The 20,762-nt window shown below is 42.8% G+C and overlaps 1 protein-coding gene across 1 annotated transcript in view; it reads left to right on the forward strand.

Moving 5' to 3' along the window:
• PATZ1 (POZ/BTB and AT hook containing zinc finger 1) overlaps nucleotides 1-16,102 on the forward strand; it is a 68,899-nt gene extending 52,797 nt beyond the window's left edge. The window contains exons 4-5 of the mRNA XM_056821463.1: nucleotides 10,850-11,017; nucleotides 11,235-16,102. Of these exons, the coding sequence (XP_056677441.1) occupies nucleotides 10,850-10,989 (140 nt within the window). The 3' untranslated portion in view covers nucleotides 10,990-11,017; nucleotides 11,235-16,102. The remainder of the gene's footprint in view (nucleotides 1-10,849; nucleotides 11,018-11,234) is intronic.
• The last annotated feature ends 4,660 nt before the right edge of the window (nucleotides 16,103-20,762 follow it).

Below are 20,762 nucleotides of genomic sequence, written 5' to 3' on the forward strand. Positions count from 1 at the left end.
TAGGGTGTTTTTTTTTTCTATTTCTCATTTTACCTCCTTTTTTTTGCCTGTGGACTGAGAATTCTGAAAGTTGCTGATTATGTCTCCTCTGCTGATGGCTTCCTGTGAGCTATTTTTTCCTGGGACTACGTCTTTACCATAGGGCAGGCTTTAATAGGCCAAGTGCTATGGACTTCTGGGCCTCACTGTAGGGTGATGCCAGGGCCTGGGACTTTAAGGGTTGAGTCTGAAGTGTGGGGCGCTCTCTTTTTGGTTTAACCAGGATCCTTGGATCCTGAAGTAGGCTTATGCTCAGGCTTGGAACCTGGTGGTGTGTGTGTGTGTGTGTGTGTGTGTGTGTGTGTGTGTGTGTGTGTGGTTGTCCAGCACTCCTCTGTGTGCAGTTTTGCTTCCAGTTTCCCTTTTTCTGGTGAAAATCAACTTTCTCTGCCTACCCTTCAAGTTGTATTCAGTGGGAGAGCCCCTCACTCTATCTTGCTATTGGTTTTTGACTCCTGTTGTTTTTGAGGTACTTTTTAAAGATTGGTTTTGAAGGACTGTTTGACTGGTTTCATCTTTTGCTGCTACTAATATGCCATCTTTTTTTTTTGGACAATTTTATTTAATTAGCTAATTTAGAATTTTTTTCATGGTTACAAATTCTTGTTCTTTCCCTCTCTTCCTCCCAACCCCCTCCCATAGCTAACATGCAATTCCACTGGGTTTTACATGTCATTGATCAAGACCTATTTCCATATTATTGTTATTTGCACCAGGGTGATCATTTAGAGTCTACACCCCCAATCATATCCCCATCAAACCATGTAATCAGTTTTTTCTTCTGTGTTTCCACTCCCACAGTTCTTCCTCTGAATGTGGATAGTGTTCTTTCTCATAAGACCCTCAGAATTGTTCTGGATCATTGCATTGCTGCTAGTAGAGAAGTCCATTACATTTGATTGTGCCACAGTGTATCCATCTCTGTGTACAATGTTCTCCTGGTTCTGCTCCTTTTACTCTGCATTAATTCCCGGAGGTCGTTCTAATTCATATGAAATTCTTCCACTTTATTATTCCTTTTAGCACAATAGTATTCCATCACTAACATATACCACCATATGTTCAGCCATTCCCCAATTGAAGGACATCCCGTCATTTTCCAAATTTTTGTCACCGCAAAGAGCATAAGCTGCCATCTTTAAGACCTTCCAGTTCTTAATTCTGTAATCTTATGAAAATGACTGATCTTAAAACATTGGGGCTTTTGTTTTCTATTTTTTTCTTTTTCAAGTGGCCTTGATTTGTTTTAAAATGCCTATTAAATACACCACATAAGCTCTAACGTGCTCCTAACTGCATCCCTCATAATGTACAACCTTCCCCCTTTCCAACCCAAATTAAATAAAATGATACATACAGCCAATAGTTTGGTTTGGATGCAGTGTAGAATTCAAGAAAGGAGGTAATATGAAACAGGCCTGGAAAGGTAGGTGGGAGGCTCTGGAGAGAAGCTTAAATGTTAGGATAATGCCAGGAGTTTCTATTTTGTCCTAGGGACAAAAGTTGACCATTGAAGTTTTCTGAAGAGTGAAACAGTTAGACCTGACTTAGGAAGATGGGTTGGGCAACTAGATGAAGAAAAGATGAAGAATACATCGGAAGGGCAGCTAGGTAGCACTGTGGAGAGAGTACCAGGCCTGGAGATGGGAGTTCCTGGGTTCAAATCTGACCTCAGACACTTCCTAGCTGTATAACCCTGGGAAATTCATTTAACCCTTATTGTCTAGTCCTTGCCCTCTGCCTTAGAGTTCTCACTACAACAGAAGGTAAGAGGAGGAAGAAAAGAAGAAAAAGAAGTCTTATTTCAGTAGGGTAAGGTTGTAATGAGACAGGTACCACAGCATTGTATCTGGTGCTGTGAATTGGTATAACTGTTCTGGAAATCAGTTTAGAATGATGCAAATAAGTGAATAAAATTTCCATGCCTTTTGATCCAGAGATTCCACTGCTAGGCATGTTCTGTGAAGACGAGAGATAGCACGGACTCCTGTCAGGGAAGTAAATCTGAGTGACGAGATAGGAAGTGATAGAGAAGAAGTGATTTGTGGAAACTGAAACTTAGGAGCAGTATATAACCTTCTCCTCCTCTGATCAGTTAAAGCAAAACATCAGGCAGATAAGTAAGACTGAAAATATGCTCTACTTTGATTGGCTAGGGCCAGATGAATATTTAGTATAATTAAGTATCATGGCCTGTGTTCGAATTAGCTAGCTTTCCTATATTTCACACTCACTGAGTATAACACTTATAACATACTGACTTGGTGAGCACCCATTCTTGAGAGAGAATGAAATAAAAGAGCTGGCGCCTAAAAGATTCTGCCATACCTCGAGAATGTCTAAAGATTTATTTGAGTCTGTGGTCATCCCACTTGTGTACCAAAGTCAGTGGCAAGAAGAAATGCTTAACTGATTCCAAAATATTTATAGGCTTACTATTTGTGAGGGCCAGAACCAAGCAGATGCCCTGAGATTGAGGAATGGCCAAGCAAAGTGTGGTACTTGAATGTAATGGAATATTGTTATACTATAAGAAATAATGAGCATGATGAACTCAGAGAACCTTGGGAAGACTTAGATGATCTGATGCAGAGTCAAGTAAGCAAAGCCAGAAAGAAAATGTAACCAGTGGCTACCTCCATGTAAGAGAAAGTTACCACAATAAAGCAATGAGCTAAATGGGAGAAATTACAAAGAAAAAACCTGACCACAAGGAAGATCTATGAGAGATGTCTTCTCTTTCTCCCTCCTTGCAGAAATAGAAGGAGGAAGGACCCACCTGTGGGGAGGATTGCCTATGGTGTCTGATTTTTTTCAGCATGTTGATTAATATTACTGAATTTTTTCTTCCTCTTTTTTCTTTCTTTTGTTAAAAAAATCTTATTCGTGAGAGATGCTCCCTAGAAGGGTTAGGAGGAAGAAGGGTAAGAGAATACCATTATGTGATATAAAAACAAAAGATCTTAAATAAAAAGTCTACTATAGGGGACAGGTAGGTGGCTCAGTGGACTGAGAGTCAGGATTAGAGACAGGAGGTCCTGGGTTCCAACTGGACTTAAACACTTCCTAGCTACATAACCCTTTTTGTAACTGTATTTTATTGTTTCAAAAGTTTTTCAAAAGTTTGCATTTTGAATTTATGTAATTGTATGTTTTGCACTTGCATTTGTGCAAGTTTGTTTTCATTGATTGTTTTAACTGAAATTTTCTTTTCTTTCATTTATATCTCTAGTGCAGGTTAGCAATAAGAATAGGATAAGATAAGCATAAGATTAAGACTATTTTGGGGGGTAAATATAATAATAATAAAGTTAGGTATAGCTTTAGAATTACATAGACTAGTGAGCATAAGGGAGGAATTATTTATCTCTCCATATGCTCAAAGGAGGGACATTATAAGGATGATATTAGAAATTAAGTCTTGTTATATTAGTTTAGAGATAAGAAGTAGAAAAGCTGGCTTGAGAAAGAATTGGAGTTTCAAACAGGCTGAGACAGAGTGTCAGTTTGTAAAAAATAGACTCGAATACAGGACTACAATCCCCACCAGCCTTTGCTCCACTTCCCCAGAATGCCTTGTAATCTCACCTGGGCCAAGATGGAGAAGGGATTTAAGCTGATTCAAAGGCTTTTGAGGCTCTCTCTCTTGGGTCTTTTGGGACTTCCGTTTTGGAGCAGGCATGTCTCTTGCGTGATGTGAGGTTATTTTGTCTAGGCCTATGGCCTAGGCACATGTTTCTTACTTGTATATTCTTTAATCTTTAACCTTTAATAAACCTCTAAAAAATATAATACTCCTTGCAGAGAGAAACTAATTTCTACCTGCCTCAGTCTCCCTTTCTCCCCTAAATTTTAACTGTTACAAGTTTCAAGTCTAATGGTTTTTCTATGACAGTTGCTCTCTGTGTGTGGCAGTTGGTCTCTGGAAGTTGGCAGTCAGTCTTTCTCTCTGAGGGCTTGGAGGAGGTAACATCTTTTTCTCTCTCCCTCACTGCCTGAGGTAGAAGGAAAGTAGGAAAAACCTGAAGGAGCTAAGTGTTTTCCTTTCCCAACTTGGGAAACACTTGTAACTATTTCTGTTTTTTAGATTATTTAAACTCTGAGAAGATCAAAGAAAGACCAGGTCTTTGGTTTAGACTCTGAGTATAATAAGGCTTAGAGTCCTAACTTGGTTCTTGCTGAGGCTCAGCCAGGTATCCTTTGTTATTTTTATAATTTGGAGACAAAGTTAAGAATTATAAGGATAATAGTGTTAGTTTACTTAGAATTGTAAAATTTGAGTTAGTCATATCAGGAAGGATCAGTGTAGCCTGTGGAAACAGGAGAAGCGGTTCCTTAAGGAACCAGGGAGTTTATTTGGGTGGAGTTAGAATCCCTTAGAGTTAGAAATCCTTTTTTATCCTTATATTTTCAATAGATATTTTATTTTTATATAACAAGAGTCTCATTAGTATCCTTGCGCCTGGCTCTGAAGAGAAGTATCTAAACAGTTTATAATCAATAATCAAATTCATTGCCTATTATTTTTATGTCCTGGACAAGTCACTTGACCCCCGTTGCCCAGCCCTTACCACTTTTTTGCCATGGAACCAACACACAGTATTGATTCTAAGATGGAAGGTATGGGTTTAAAAAAGAGAGGGGGTATAAAAAAAAGTCATCTAGGCAAGTTCTTTGTAATTCTCAAAGTACTGACAAACCACCATCATCCTCATTAATGTTAGCAAGAATAATGTGGAAATAAACACAATCAGAAGACCAGCATATACAATGGGCTGCAATACAGGGAAAGACTAGGAGGTACACAAATACAGGGATGAATGGAAGGGGAGATATAGCAAAGGAATAAGTGATTATAGGTACCTAGGTAAAGTGCTCATTAGTGCCTGAATTTAAAAAAATTTTTTTAATCCTTCCTCAAATACTTACTTTATGATCCTGGACAAGTCCTTCAGATTATCTGAGGTTCAATTTAAAATGAGGATGTAGGGGGTAGTTGGGTGGCTCAGAGGATTGAGAGCCAGGCCTAGAGACGGGAGGTCCTGGGTTCAAATCTGGCCTCAGACACTTCCCATCTGTGTGACCCTGGGCAAGTCACTTCACCCCCATTGCCTAGCCCTGACCACTCTTCTGCCTTGGAACCATTACTCGGTATTGATTCTAGAACAAAAGGTGAGGGTTTAAAAATAGATAAATAAAATGAGGATGTATAGGGGTTGGAAGCCATTGCCTTTAGGGTCCTTTCCCTTTTTGTGCCTTTAATCCTTTGAAGCAACACAAGAAATTCCATCAGAGTGACATATGAGTGGACAAGATGGTGGACTAGCCACGTGGCAAATATGAATAATAATAATGCTAATAATAATAATGGTCAATGCTTTAAGGTTTGCATGGTGATTTACATATATTATCTTACTGATCCTCCCAATACTATTATCATCGCCATTTTATAGATGAGGAAACTGAGTCAACAAGCAACAAATTAAGTGACTTGTCCAGGTCATGTAGCCAGTAAGTGCCTGAAGGAAGGGTGGCGTATGTGCAGTGCCTGCATTCTGTTAGGGTCCACGAGATGTCAGAGGACGTAGAGGAAGGGCTCAGCCTCTCAGAGACTCCTTGTGGAGTTTTCATGGGAGAACGTGGACAAGGGCTGGGAATGGGAAGGATGGGGGGAGGACGGTCCTGTGGCTGGGATCTGCCTCACTGAGGGGAACACCCACAGAATGAAGCCTCACAGCATCCCGTCCGTCCACGTAGAGAGTGCTCTCTCCAAAGTCCACACTTGAAGGATTTTTCTTCCATGAGTGTGAGCGTTCCTTCTGCTAACCCAAATCCCATCCCTTCTATGTCTTAATAAATGGTCTTTGGGAGTTGCTGTGACCACAATTCCCCATCTTGTGGCCAGCTTTTTGCTAATGAATCTCCCTGGATTTAGCTAGGCTGCCTCTCAAATGGAAGCCAATCAAGTAATTATAATTATGCATATAATGGAAATGAATATTTACTTATTAGGAGCATGTATGACTTTATTAGAAGAAGAAATTCCAAAGAGGAAATTCCCTCTATTAGGGTGGACCAAGGCCTACAACTTTTAGTCTTAAAGAGCTTCCTGGGGCACAGAGGGCTTAAGTGACTTGATCAGGGTCATACCACCTCTAAGTGTCAGAAGCTGGATTTGAACCCAGACCTTAGGTTAGCTCCATAAAGACTATGCCAGAGGCATCTGGGTGGCTCAGTGGATTGAGTACCAGGCCTAGAGATGGGATTCTAATCTGGCCTCAGATACTTCCTAGTTGTGGGACTCTGAGCAAGTCATTTAACCACAATGCCTTAGCCCTCACCATTCTCCTGCCTTGGAAACAAAACAGTATTGATTCTAAGATGGAAGGTAAGGGTTAAAAAAAAAAAGACTATGCCATGTTCTTTTTAAAGTCAATTAAAACTAACGAATTAACACAATAGTATCCCAACACACTATTTGGTCTTGGCACACTTGCAACACCTAATACTGCTAGAGTATTTTAAAATTTTTATTTATTTATTTGATTAATATTATTATTATTAATTAGATTATTTTAAAATTATTTTATATGATTATATATTTTAATTATTATAATTAATTAGATTGATTTGAATATTTTCCCATGGTTACATGATTCATATTCTTTCCCTCCCTCCCTCCCTCCCTCCTCCATCCTCCATCCTGTAGCCAACTAATGTTTACAAAGGGGAGGGTACAGGAGCAAATGGGCAATTGGTCATTCTGACTTCCAAGCTGGGGGAGAAGGTACCAAGGTTGAGGCCTGGGTCTGTATACTAGGGTAAAGAGTAGGGCCACAATCCAGGAAGACAGAGGTCTGGAGCTGGGTCCTGGGCAAGAAGCAAGTGCAGAAGTAACACTGAGGCAGTTTTACTCCAAACTCAAACTGGCCCCAAAAGCACATGTCCATTATCTTTTTCCCAAAGTCCACCCCTCTTCCTACCTTCCCTATTATTGTTCAGGTCATCACCCATCCTTCCAGTCCTCCAGGCGCACAGTCTAGGAGTCATACTGGACTTCTCACTCTCTCACCTTCCACATCCAAACTAGAGCCTCTAGATTTTACCTCTGCAATATCTCTTGTAGATTTTACCTTTGCAACATTTCTTGTAGAGTTCATCTTTGCAGTATCTCTCATCAATTTCACCTCTAAAGCATCTCTTATAGATTTCAACTGTGTAGCATTTTTTATAGATTTCACTTTTCTAGCATTTCTTGTAGCCTTCACTTTTGCAGCATCTCTTGTAGATTTCATCTTTGCAGCATCTCTTGTAGATTTCACCACTAGTGCATCTCTTATAAATTTTACCTCTATAGCATCTCTTGTAGATTTCAACTGTATGTATCATTTCTTACAGATTTCACTTTTGCAGTATCTCTTGTAGATTTCACTTTTTCAGTATCTCTTGTAGATTTCCTTTTTGCCACATCTCTCATCAATTTCACCTCTGTACCATCTCTCCAATATACCCCCTTCCAATGTACTCTCTCCAATATGCTCTACTTTGGTTCAGACTCTTATCCCCTCATGACTGGATTACAGCAATTGTTGCTAAGGGAGGAAGGTCCTCCTCATTCCACTCAACTGCCCAAAGTAACCTTTCTAAAATGCAAATCTGACCATGTCACCTCCTCCAGTATTCCTTAAACTCCACTGGCTCCCTATCACCTCCAAAATCAAATATAAATCCCTGGTTTGGCATTCAAAGCCCTTCATAATCTAGTGCTTCCCCTTCCTGTACCCCACCCCAGTCTTCTTTACACCCTGTCATATCCTCTGACATCCAGAGATCCTGGCCTCCTGCCTATTCTTCAAACAAGACACCTTATCTTTGAACTTCAGACATTTTCACTGATTGTCCCCCATGACATGAGTCCTCTCCCCTCTCCTGTCTATCTTCTGACTTCCCCAACTTCCTTCAAGTCCCTGCCTATCTGGATGCCCTCCAAATATCTCTCTTGCTTTCTTCTGTATACTTTTTTTTACACGTTTCATTGATGCTTTTTCCTTTTCCTTTAAAAAAAATTCATTATCATGACTACTGTCCACACCCATCAAGTGACCTACCTTGGCCAAACTATTAAACTGTGCCCCAACTCTATCTGGCCCATGCTAATGCCCCTAGACCAAAGGCACGTGGGCCTGTAGATGTACCCCATCTGAGACCTCTTCTCTGGTCCCAATTCGGAAGTCTTGATCTGGATCCATGTCTGACCAGCTCAATAGCTTGTCTCACAATTGCTTTCTTCTTTCACCTAGTTGGAATCCTGTACATGGAGTTCAGTCTACTTACATATACCTTACAACTTTTAGGCTATATAGTATATGCTATTGGCATGTTCCATATTTTCCAATACTCTACCAAATGGTGTACTGGCAGATGTTTAACAGCCAGCTCCCCAGGGGGGGAAAAATACACTTGACACACTTTTACACTTAATTGGCATTATTAACATAAAAAACAAAAACCCAACAACAAACAACCGTTGCCTTTTCTGGCTTGGAATCAATACTATGCATTGGTTCCAAGGCAGAAGAGTGGTCAGGGCTAGGCAATGGGGGTTAAGTGACTTGCCCAGGTACCTACAGCTAGGAAGTATATGAAGCTGGATTGGAACCCAGGACCTCCCATTTCTAGGCCTGGTTCTCAATTCACTGAGTCAATCAGCTGCCCCCATTATTAACATTTTCTCCATACATTTCTTAAGCCTAAATCAACCAGTCTTGCTTCGTAGTATTTTCAGATTTCTAAGATGTAAATTCTTATTTGTGAAAATTGCTTTCACAAGGCCAACCTGACCCAGCTCCAGCACACCCAGGACTATGCTTTTTCTCAACTGGAGCCCAGTTTCCATCCTGTCCCCTCCTCCCTTACAGATATATCTCTGCCCAAGTCCAAGTTCTATGAATGACCCATTTATACATATGAAATAATAATAATAAAGCTAGAGTGCTGGACCTAGAGGCAGGAAGACCTGAGTTTGAATCCTATCTTAGATACTTACTAGCTATGTGACCCTGGGCAAGTCTCCTAACCTCCATTTGCCTCAGTTTCCTCATTTATACCTCAACTACCACCTCCCTCCCAGAGTTGTTGTAAAGCTCAAATGGGACAATATTTGTAAAGCACTTAGCACATTGTCTGGTGCATGGTAGGTGCTTGTTTCCTTCCTTCCTTCACTGTAAAATGGGCACAATCATAGCACCTACCTCCTCGGTTTGGTGTGAGGATCAGATAAGACCATATTTGCAAGACAAGTTGCAAACCTTAAAGTGCCCTCAAAAAGTGAGCTGCTAATTGTTATAATGGGGCAGCCAAGTGGTAAAGTGGGTCGAGAGCTGGGCCGAGAGTCAGTTCAAATTTGGCATCAGACACTTATTACTAGCTCTGTGAACCTGGGCAAGTCATATAATTCTGCTTGCCTCAGTTTCCTCATCTGCCAGATGAGCTGGAGAATGAAGTGGCAAACCGAGCTAGTGTCTCTGCCAAGAAAACCCCAATGTGGGGTCACGAGGAGTCAAACACAACTGGAATGACTGAGCAACAACAAGGTCTAGAGAAGCCCCCCTAGTCTCGCCTCCTCATTTTACGGAGGAGAAAACTGAGTCCCAGAGAAGGGAAGGGCCAGAGGATCATGACTCTGGAGCTGGGGGAGGCCTCCTAGACCCTTGGGAGAGGGGAAGGGATTTAGGCCCATAAATTCAGAACTCTCAGGACCTCAGAGGCCACGTGAGGTCCAAGAAGGGGAAGGGGCTTCTACCTAAGGGACCTCAGAGTCCATTGGTCCCACCTCTTCACTGTACAGAGAAGGCCTGGGAAGGAAGCCCAGTGACTTCATTACTTTTCTGTCTGCCCCACAAACAAGCTGGCTGCCTCTCCCAGCTTCCCCTTCTCTGTCTCTCACTCTGTCATTCTAGTGACTCAGGCCATCACCACAGGGGATCGTCCCTGAATCATCTCCCTCTTTTATCCCTGTTGTTCACTCAGCCATCGAGTCCCGTCAGTCCCTCCTTCCCTGACGCATTCCAGACGATGTCTTCTCTCCCTTCACTGCCCACTGACCCATGGCCACGTCTCCCCCATCAATCCCATTTGTCGAGTGTTTTAAGGTTCACAATATTATTCTCAATTTACAAACGGGGAAACTGAGGCTTAGAGGACCCTAGATGGCTCATGCATGACCGCCCAGAGGATATCTGGACCCTAAAGGGGTGGGACTTGGGCGGCATTCAGGGCCTAGCTTGGGTGGGGGAGGATGGGCATTGTGCCCAATTGGCAGCCAGATGGTGATGTCTCCGGCCTTCTTAGAGACCCTGCTTTTGAATGAGCAGCGGCGAGAACTGGGAGATTTTGACTCAGACTTCCCATCTCAGACCTGGCTCAGAACCAGGAGCCATACTTTAGGGTTGGTAAATATTGGGGGGTTATTTTGTACTCCTTTACAGTTTCATTCTAATTTGCTCATATTCAAGAACCTCCCCTGTCTGGCCCTGCTCCCGTCTTCCTCTCGCACTCAGTACATAGTTTGGCCTTTCAGGAGATCTTGTCTCCTGCCCAGACCTCCTGACCTTGGCGTGAGGTTCGTGTTGTCCACCCTATTCAAGAAATGTCCCGTGATAGGAATAATTGGTTCTACGGCCTTTAACATAAAGAAGTGCCGTATATTTTGTCAAAAGTAATTTCTGCACCTTGATACAATTGGGTTATTTTTATTTATTTTGAAATAAATAAAATATATAATAGATATTTATTTGTCATTTATTTATAGTGAAAGTTGAATTGACGACTAAGCACGAGAGTGGACCCAGAGATTCCCTGAAAACTTCCGTGGACTCCAGGGATGGCATAACTCAGCATTTGGATACGCTGGAGATGAAGAACTCCCTGGCTATTCCAACCATGTGGTGACCCAACCCGGGCCAGACTCGGCATTTTGGTAAGTGGGGTAGAATCCAAATAATCCCTTGGGTATCCCCTGACCCAAGACGAGTGTAAGGGATGGGCTGTTGTATCATCTGGCTTGGTCTCTTTGCTTGGAATTGCCCATGTGGTCAGGACTGTCTCTAGAAGCTGTCTGAGAGAGGCTGGGGGAAATAAGCTTGTCCTCGAACCCAGGTTCACTTTCCCAGAAAGATGTTTCCCTTCCTCGGCAGGTGACCGAGGATCAACGTCGAGGAGGACATGTCCAGGCTTGGAGGAGACCTTGGGAGTCTAGAACTCTGGAGGTCCTGACCCATTGACCAAAGCTGAGTCAGAGCAAGAGGAGTTTCTTCATTGGAGAAAATGACCACCATAAAAAATCTGGCCCAGTTGTGGCCCATTTTGCCAATAGATAAGTGTTTAGATAGTTGCAGGACTCAGATGAAATAGAAAATGTCCTATGAGCAGTCCTGCAAACTGCTTTGTGTTCTAATGAAGTTTAGGTATCGGCATCCCAGCAGATCATAACAGTAGCGATAAGTTAGTTAAAGAATCTTATTTTAACTTTGTTCTTGTCAAATGTGGGCTTGTGAGTACTCTGTGTTTAGCATTCCGTTTGTGTATAGGAAGTAAATACCTGTCCCATATCTGGTTCATCATTGTAACTCCCCTGCTTTTGAGGAAACCTTAGATGTGAATTTAAGCTTTAAAGAATACATCCCTTGAGACCTTAGGGTGGGGATGGGGGTAACGAGGCAAGAAGAATGAAAAAAGGGGCCTTAGTGCCTCTTGTTCGAGGTCCGTATGGCTCCCTCAAGTCCAAACCCGGACCAAATCTCATGCCTGATTTTTAGAATAAAAAGACCCATAAATGGAAAAAGAAGAGGTGCAGTGCCCCCTTCCAAACCCTGTTGGCCCAGCAGGGGATTCCTGAATGTTAGATGTTGTTTTTGTAATTAATATGTGTATAATTTTCCCAAGATTGAACCAACCCTTCTTTCCTGGTAGAAATCCAACCTGGTCATAGTTTATAACCTTTAAAATCTATTACTATAACTTAATTATTTTACATTATTTGAAGTAGATATCCATTAGAAATATTGATTTATGAGTTTATTTTTCCGACATCTCTCCCTGTTTGAGGTATTAGGACAGTCTCGGAGAAGGAATTTGGTAGGGCGCCATCTTTCCCTACCTTTGCAAACAATTTGTGCAAAATTTGAGTTAACAATTCTTTAAAATGTTTGATATAATTTACATCAAAATCCATTTGGTTCTAGGATTTTTTTCCCTTTGGGGGGGAAAAAACTTATATAAGCTTTAGAGCTTATTCAATTTCTTTTTTCTGAAATTGGATTGTTTAACTTCTGTTTCTTCTGATAATCGGGGTATTTTCTATTTTGTAAGCATCTATTTAATTTTAGACATTTTTCCTAGACTATAATTCAGGATAGTTTCTAATAATTTTCTTTTTTCCTCTTAATTTATTGAGTTCTCCTTTTCTATCTTAGAAACTAGCAATTTGATTTCTCTCTCCTCTTTTCTTTCTTTCACTCTGTCTCTTTCATCAAATTAACTAACCATTTGTTTTACTAATTTTTCCTAAAAAACAGGACATAGTTTTAATTGATCATTTCAGTAGTTTTTTTGGATATGTTCCATTGATCTCCTCTTTGATTATAAGTATTTCTATTTTGCATTTAGTTGGGGTTATGATTTGTTGCTTTTTTAGTTTATTTAGTTGCATGCGCCATTTGTTGATCTGTTCTTTCTCTCTTTTGTTTATGAAAGTGTTTAGTGATATAAATGTTCCCTTAAGGACTGCTTTGGCTACCTCCCCAAAGATTTAGATGTCCTTTTGTTATCCTTTTATTTAATGACATTAATCTCTTCTTTCTATTGCTTGTTGGTTGACCCACTGATTCTTTAGAATGAAATAATTTACTTTCCATTTTCAGTTTTAATACTTTCTTCAGAGTCCCTTTATTGATTATAATTTTTATTACATTGTGGTCAATAAAGGACAGGTTTAATATTTCTGTTTTTCTGAATTGGTTTATTTGGTGTTCATGTCCAATCATATGGTAAAACTTTAAAGGTTCTAGTTGATATGTGTATTCCTTTATATTCCCATCTAGCAAGCGCCAAAGACCTATTGAAGCTAACTTTTCTAAAAATCCTATTTAGGTCCTTAATTTCTTCTTATTTATCTTTTTCTTTTTTAAATTAGAATTGTCTAGATAGAAAAGGGGAATTTTTAGGGTTTTTCTATTTATTTGTTCCTGTAATTCAGTCCTAAAATGGGACACCTACAGCAGAATCCATTACTCTAAGGATTATCTGACCAGGGCAGAGTACTGTGAGATTATCACTTCCTAATTCCTATGCCTCTCACTGTAGCCTAGGATCAAATTAGCTTTTTTTGGTCAGAAAAAGAATGAGTAAAAGAATAAAAAGCAGTTAGTAAACCTTTACTATCTTCCCAAAATTATGCTAAATCCTCGAGATGCAAATACAAAAGCAAGATGAGCTGTTTGCCCTTGAGGGGCTTAGATTATAGTAGGCTGGAAAAGGAAGGAAGGAAGGAAAGAAAGACAGAGAAAGGAAGGACAGATAGAAGGAAAGGTGGGAGAAAAGGAGAGAGAGAGAAAGGGAAGAAAGGAAGGAAGGAAAGATGGAGGGAATGAAGGAAAGAAAGAAACAAGAAAGATGGAAGAAAGGAGAAGAGGGAAGGAAGGAGGGAAGGAAGAGCAGATGGAAGGAAAGGTAGGAGGAAAGGAGGGGGATAAATGAAGGAAGGAAGGAAGGAAGGAAGGAAGGAGGGAGGGAGGGAAAGAAGGAAGGAAGGAAAGAAAGAAGGAAGAAAGGAGGCAGGGAAGGAAGGAAAGAAGGAGTGAAAGGAGGCAGAAAGAGGGAGGGAGGGAAAGAAGGAAGCAAGGAAGGAGGGAGAGAGGAAGGAAGAAGGGAGGAAAGGAGGAAAAGAAGGAAGGAAGGAGGAAAAGAAAGAAGAAGGGAAGGAGGGAAGGAAGGAAGAAAGGAGGGAGGGAGGGCAAGAAGGAAGCAAGGAAGGAGGGAAAGAAGGTAGCAAGGAAGGAGGGAAGAAGAAAGAGAGGGAAAGAAGGAAGGAAGGAGGGAGGAAAGGAAGGAAGGAAAGAAGGAGGAAAAGAAGGAATAAAGGAGGGAGGGAAAGAAGGAAGGAGGGAAGAAGAAAGGGAGGCAAAGAAGGAAGGAAAAGGGAGGGAGGCAAAGAAGGAAGGGAGGGAAAGAAGGAAGCAAGGATGTAGGGAAGAAGGAAGGGAAGGAAAGAAGGAAGGAAGAAAGGAGGGAGAGAGGGAAGGAAGGAAGAAGGAAGGGAAGGAAAGAAGGAAGGAAGGAGGAAGGAGAGAGGAAAGGAAGGAAGGGAAGGAAAGGAAAGGAAAGGAAAGGAAAGGAAAGGAAAGGAAAGGAAAGGAAAGGAAAGGAAAGGAGGAGGGAAAGAAGGAAGAAAGGAGGGAGGGAAGGAAAGAAGAAAGGAAGGAAGGAGAGAAGGAAGAAAGGAGGGAGAGAAGGAAAGAAGGAAGGAAAGAATGAAGAAAGGAGGGAGGGAGAGCAAGAAGGAAGCAAGGAAGGGAAGGAAAGAAGGAAGGAAGAAAGGAGGGAGGGAGAGAGGAAAGGAAGGAAGGAAAGAAGGAGGGAAAGAAGGAAGAAAGGAAGGAGGGAAGGAAAGAAGGAAGGAAGGGAAGGAAGGAGGGAAAGAAGGAAGGAAATGAAGGAAGAGAGGGAAGAAGAGAGAAAGGAGTGAAGGAGGGAAGGAGGGAGGAGGAAAGGAGGAAGACAGAGGAAGGAAAAGGGAGGGGAGGAAACGAATATTTATTAAGTCCTTACTATGTACCAGACACTGTGCTAAGTGCTTTACAAATAATATCTCATTTGATCCACCGCAGGGAGGTTGGTGCTATTATATCATCTCCATTTTAGAGTTGAAGAAACCAAGTTTGAGAGGAATTGAGCAATTTGCCCAGAGTCAGACAGCTTGTAAATATCTGAGGTCGGATTTGAACTTGGGTCTTCCTGCCTCCCAGGCTGGGCTGGCTGGAGCAGACCTTTGGGGAGAGAGAGGGCTGCTGGGGCTCCAGGGAGCATTTCAAGGCTAAGAGGAGGCACTATCCAGGAGGGAGCAGGCGGCCTTGGAGGGAAGGTTGAGTGTTCCTGGCAGCAAAAGACTGCCATCTTCTTGAGCCAAACCCTCTATGCTGCCCATTTAAAGGGACACAACATAGATCTGAAGTCGTTGGGAGGCATTTTTGGATGGGGGGAGGCCCTGGGCATGGGTGGGGGCTCAGGAAAGGCTTTTCTGTGGGAAGAGGTCCAGGGACTCGCCTTGGAAAGAGGCTGGAAATTCTAAGAGAAGGAGGGAAGGAGTGAGCTCAGTCCAGGCTTAGGGATCACTCAGAGACCCAGAGAGGACGCTGGACAGTGTGCTGGATGACCCGGGTGGAGGCTGCTTGAACTGGACAGAGAAGGAGAAGGGAAAAGCCTACAAAGGCTTCAGAGGCCATAGAGGAGGCTGTACTGGATTAGAGGAAATAAGAAGCCGCTGGAGCTTCCGGATTTTCTCAGGAATATAACAAGCGTGGAGGTCATGTGGTCTTGTGGACGTGGCAGGCGTTTTCCCTGTGGGGTTTGCTGGGTGCCAAAGAGGTGGATGTGGAAGGACCTCAGAAAGGACCTCCCAGGCTCATGATGCTTCCGTGGCAATTTTCAAGGGGGATGACCTTCTTCTTGCTGCAAGGTCTAATGCTCTATTTCACAGGACAGCTCAGGAGCACAAAGGAGAGAGCACTGGGCCTGGGATAGAGCACTGGACCTAGAATGAGGAAGACCTGAGTTCAAATCCAGCCTCAGAGAGGTTTACTAGCTGTGTGACTCTGAACAAGTCACTTAACCCTATTTTCCTCAGTTTCCTCATCTGTAGGCTAGAGAAAGAAATGGCAAACCACTCCAGTATTTGCTAAGAAAACCCCAAATGGGTTCACAGAGTCAGACTGGACTGAAATGACTGAACACTTTATCCACTATGTCCAAAAGCAACTTTAATAAATTATGTAAAATTAAAAAAAAAGAAGGGGATAAGTGCTTTGTGTCTCTTTCTCTCTGGGGTGTTCTTAGGTTTCAGTGGGCAATGGGGGAACCGCCATGAAGCCCTGGCCACCAAGATGTGCAAAAACCCAACAAAAACCTGACATGGGTAAAGATATTGCATCATGCATGTGCGGGGATTCAAGGCTGAGATGTTGGAGACATTCTAGAGAGCCTCAGGCCCCCGGGTTTTTCCTGGAGATTGACCAGGAAACCGTTGCTGTCTCCAGATGGCTCTGGATGGAATGAACCAATGAGACCGTCCCATTTTTCCTCTTCAGTCACCATTCTCTATAGACGTGAGTCCCTTCCTTTGGTAGAACCAAGATGGAGAGCCAAGAGGTTAACAAGTCACATCAATGGCCAGGGAGACATGATGCAGACATGGTGGAAGCTCCCATAAATCCTGTTGTGATTCAGAGTCCTTTGAGTCACACAAAGTTGGGCAGAAGATAAGAATCTTCAAAGGATGGGGGCTGAGCCCTTGTGACAAACATAGAGTGGTTTGGTTTTATTTCATTGTTTTCAAACTCGCTCCCCGAATTAAATGAGAGAAGCTAGACACTGGCCTGGGTTTGTTTCTTAATCATCACCTTCCATCTTAGAATTAATACCGTGGATAGGTTCTGTGTAATTAGAATCTGTTACCGTAAAACTACAATTCCCAGCACTCCACTTTACTTCTCATGTTACTTGCTGATGTAGGGAGGATATAAGTTTTGTGGAGCCCCGACTCTCTCTATCTCTGTCTCTGTCTCTCTGTCTCTCTCTGTCTCTCTCTGTTTCTCTCTCTCTCTCTCTGTCTCTCTCTCTGTCTCTCTCTCCCTATCTCTCTCTCTGTCTCTCTCTCCCTCCCTCTCTCTCTCTGTCTCTCTCTCCCCCTATCTCTCTGTCTCTCTGTCTCTCCCTCTCTCTCTCTCTCTCTCTCTCTCTCTCTCTCTCTCTCTCTCTCTCTCTCTCTCTCTCTCTCTGTCTCTCCCTCTCTCTCTCTCTCTCTCTCTCTGTCTCTCTGTCTCTCTGTCTGTCTCTTTCTCTCCTTATGATCATGGCTGACTGAAGCAAGTTTTTTGGGGAAAGGTCAGAGAACTATTCATGGGGTCTTATTTTGGTTAATTAGGTTTTTATTTCTTCTATTTCAAGTGATTATTAATAAACTTTATAAAATATAATACTTGGAGTATTGGACATTGATTTAAATCCTACAGTTCCAAGGGAAGAAAACTATGTCTGTCTTAGTAGTCAGCATTATCTCCCTTCCTCCATGGTTCAGCCTGTTCCTTTTTGACAAAGTTGACCTGTTCCCAGCCCTGGCTTCTGTCCCATTAAACCTCAATGGCATGGAGGACCAAATTGCCTCCTTGGGTCCTGACTTCAAATCTGATGCCCCTTCCCCTTGTAAAAATTAAAATTAATATATAACTCCAAATATTATCTTTTTTAAGATTTATTAATGATCCCTAGAATTAACAAAATAAAAAATTAACAAAATAAAACCACACGTCCATGGCTAATCTACCTGTTCAAACAGCCTGCTCCACCATAGTCGCCAACAGGAAGCAAAGAGAGCTAGCCTTGGAAGACCACCCTATTTATCCCCTGTCTATGTCATCATATAACAACAGGAAGTCAGTGGGCTCCTGGGAAATGTAGTTCAAAGGCACAAGATTTCCAACTATACACCCTAAAACATGCTTCTTCTTCCATCATGCCTTCTTTGCTACTGTTTATGCATTAGTCTCCTTCAGTCATTGTTATTATTATTATTATTTTAATTATTCACAGGATTTATTAACTCTTCCTCCTCCTCCTCCTCCTTCCCAGATTCCCTCTCCATAAGTTTATAGATACTCTAGTATGATGGAGCTGAAATTCCTAATTTTCTTCCTCAGTTATGATTATTGTTATTAATACTAAACAATTGCAATAATAAGGGAGTCCCAGAGGATGAGCTTGCACCCCAAGATTCTTGTTGAATTACCACAAGGGGGGAACGTTTGTTCCACTTTCTCAAGAGTTCAAAGAATGTTTATTCTAAGAAGTAACGGAAATGGCTTGTCCCAGGCCCTTTTCTCTTAGAATGTGATAAAAAAAAAAGACAAGGACAGGGCAGGTAGGTGGGGTTGCAGAGAGAATGCTGGGACTCATCTTCCTGAATTCAAATCTTGCCTCAGACACTTAATTAGTTGCGTGACCCTAGGCAAGTCCCTCAACTCTGTTTGCTTTAATTCACTAAAGAAGGAAAAGATAAAGCACTCCAGTGTCTTTGCCCTGAAAACCCCACAACATCACTGAACAATAACAAATGTGCCAGGTGCTATGCTAAGTGCCAGGGGTACAAAAAGAGGCCAAAGACTGCTCAACTTGAGCCACCTGCGGGGCTCAGTGGAAAGAGAGCCAGGTTTAGAGATAGGAGGTCCTGGGTTCAAATTTGACCTTAGACACTTCCTAGCTGTGTGACCTTGGATGAGTCATTTAACCCCCATTGGCTAGCCCTTGCTGCTCCTCTGCCTTGGGACTAATACACAGGATTGATTTTAAGATAGAAGGTAAGGGGGGGGGGGCAGCTGGGTAGCTCAGTGGATTGAGAGCCAGGCCTAGAGATGGGAGGTCCTAGGTTCAAATCTGGCCTCAGACACTTCCCAGCTGTGTGACCCTGGGCAAGTCACTTGACCCCCATTGCCTAGCCCTTACTGATCTTCTGCCTTGGAGCCAATACACAGTATTGATTCTAGAACAGAAGGTAAGGGTTTAAAATTATGTATATGGATGTGTGTGTGTCTATATATAGTGATGACTCTTTTATTGCCTTTATAACTGGATATACTTTATTTTATGCATTTAAAGCATGATCTCCAGAAGGGGCCGGTGAGTTTCACCAGATATGGTAACAGCTGAGGGCATCCTGGATATTAAAAAAGGGAAGAATCCCAGTCCCAAACGGAAGACTGGCATAAATACGAACCTGATGAACCCTTCTGATGGGGAAGAACTTGGGGAGATCTAAATGCTTGACCCCTTGGGCAGCCGGGTGGTGTAATAGAGAGAGTGCTGGCCTCAGAATCTGGAGTTCAAATCTAGCCTCAGACACTTACTGGCTGTATGACATTGGGCAAGTCACTTCACTCGGTTTGCTTAGGTTCCTCATCTGTAAAACGAGCCAAATACTCCAGTTTCTTTGCCAAGAAAACAGATCTAGTAGTGGTATTGCTGGATCAAAAGGTATGCCCCATTTTACAGCCTTTGGGTAGAGTTCCAAATTGCTCTCCAGAATGGTTAGATCAGATCACAACTCCACCAACAATGCACCAGTGTTCCAATTTCCCCACATCCCCTTCAGCATTTGTCTTTTCTATAGCCATGTAGGGGTCCCTGTTCACCATTGTTTTAATTTGCATTTCTCCAATCAATAGGGAATTAGAGCATTTTTTTCTTTTGATGTTTCACTTATTTCCCACCCTGTCTTACTAGTCCAGCATTTAGTTCAGCTTCAAATGGAATATGAGATTCACTTCTAAGCCCTGCAATTTAGGGAGGATCCTGGTAACCTGGAAGGTGACCCACCTACTTCTGCTTGGCTCTAGAGGGCAAAGGAGTGGCTAGTTCCTAAGAACTTAAACTGATTTTTTCTGGAGAGGATTTAGGTCCTATTTTAATTAAAATCACCTGAGGGAGGGCGGAAGGGTATCCGTTAATCCATCGGAGGAATAATGTTCCCCTGGTTCTAAAGGATAGGTCAGAGACCAGAGAGATGACTAAGCAGGAAAACGCCTTCCAGCCTCTTAACCCATTTCCAGGAAAGACTGTTTTTGATGAGATGAATGCCCTGAACCTGTTCCACTGTCCGTTTCCAGACTGAGCTGCAGCTGGGGGGGTTGGGGGGGTGGTCTGGGGGGAGATGATAATCTCTTCTGTTTTTCCTGCATTTTGGGGTTGTCCAGTCGTGTCTGACTCTTTGTAACCCCAGCTGGGATTGTCTTGGCAAAGAGACTGGAAGATTTGGCTCATTTTACAGATGAGGCAAACTGAGTAAAGGGACTTGCCCAAGGTCACACAGCTAGTAAGTGTCTGAGGCTGGATTTGAACTCCAGATTCCGAGGCCAGCACTCTCTCCATTACGCCACCCAGCTGCCCAAGCGGTCAAGCCTTTTAGACCTCCCTGAGTTCTTCCCCATCAGAAGAGTTCAACAGGGGCGAGGCTAGGCCAACCAGCAAGAGGCTGGCCCTGGAGAGCCGGAGAAGCCTTGACAAGACATGCTCAGACAGCCTCTTACAGACGAAATTGGGATTTTCTCCGCTTCCTGACCCCACCGTCGCCCATCCATCCCAGAAGGGCTCCCGAGAGTCTCTCGTTTCCGTTCTCACAGTCCCTCCCTTCCTGCCGGACAACCGCAATGGCCTCCTAACTCGTCCTTGGCCCAGTCTTTGGGTGGCTCTATCCCTGCCCACAGCAGAGTTCTGGGCGAATCACTCGCTTGCTCAAGAAACCTCAGCGGCTCCCGGCTTCCGCCGATGTCTTTTTTTAACCTGGCATTCTAAGCCCTCTACGCTGTGGCTTCGATTGACCCGTCCAGCTGGATCTCTGCCCCCTTCGCCCCTCCCTGCCCGCCATGCTCCATCCACTCTGGCTTCCCCTCTGCCGGGGG

The sequence above is a fragment of the Monodelphis domestica genome, chromosome 3 (assembly GCF_027887165.1).
Source record: "Monodelphis domestica isolate mMonDom1 chromosome 3, mMonDom1.pri, whole genome shotgun sequence".
NCBI classification, from domain to species: domain Eukaryota; kingdom Metazoa; phylum Chordata; class Mammalia; order Didelphimorphia; family Didelphidae; genus Monodelphis; species Monodelphis domestica.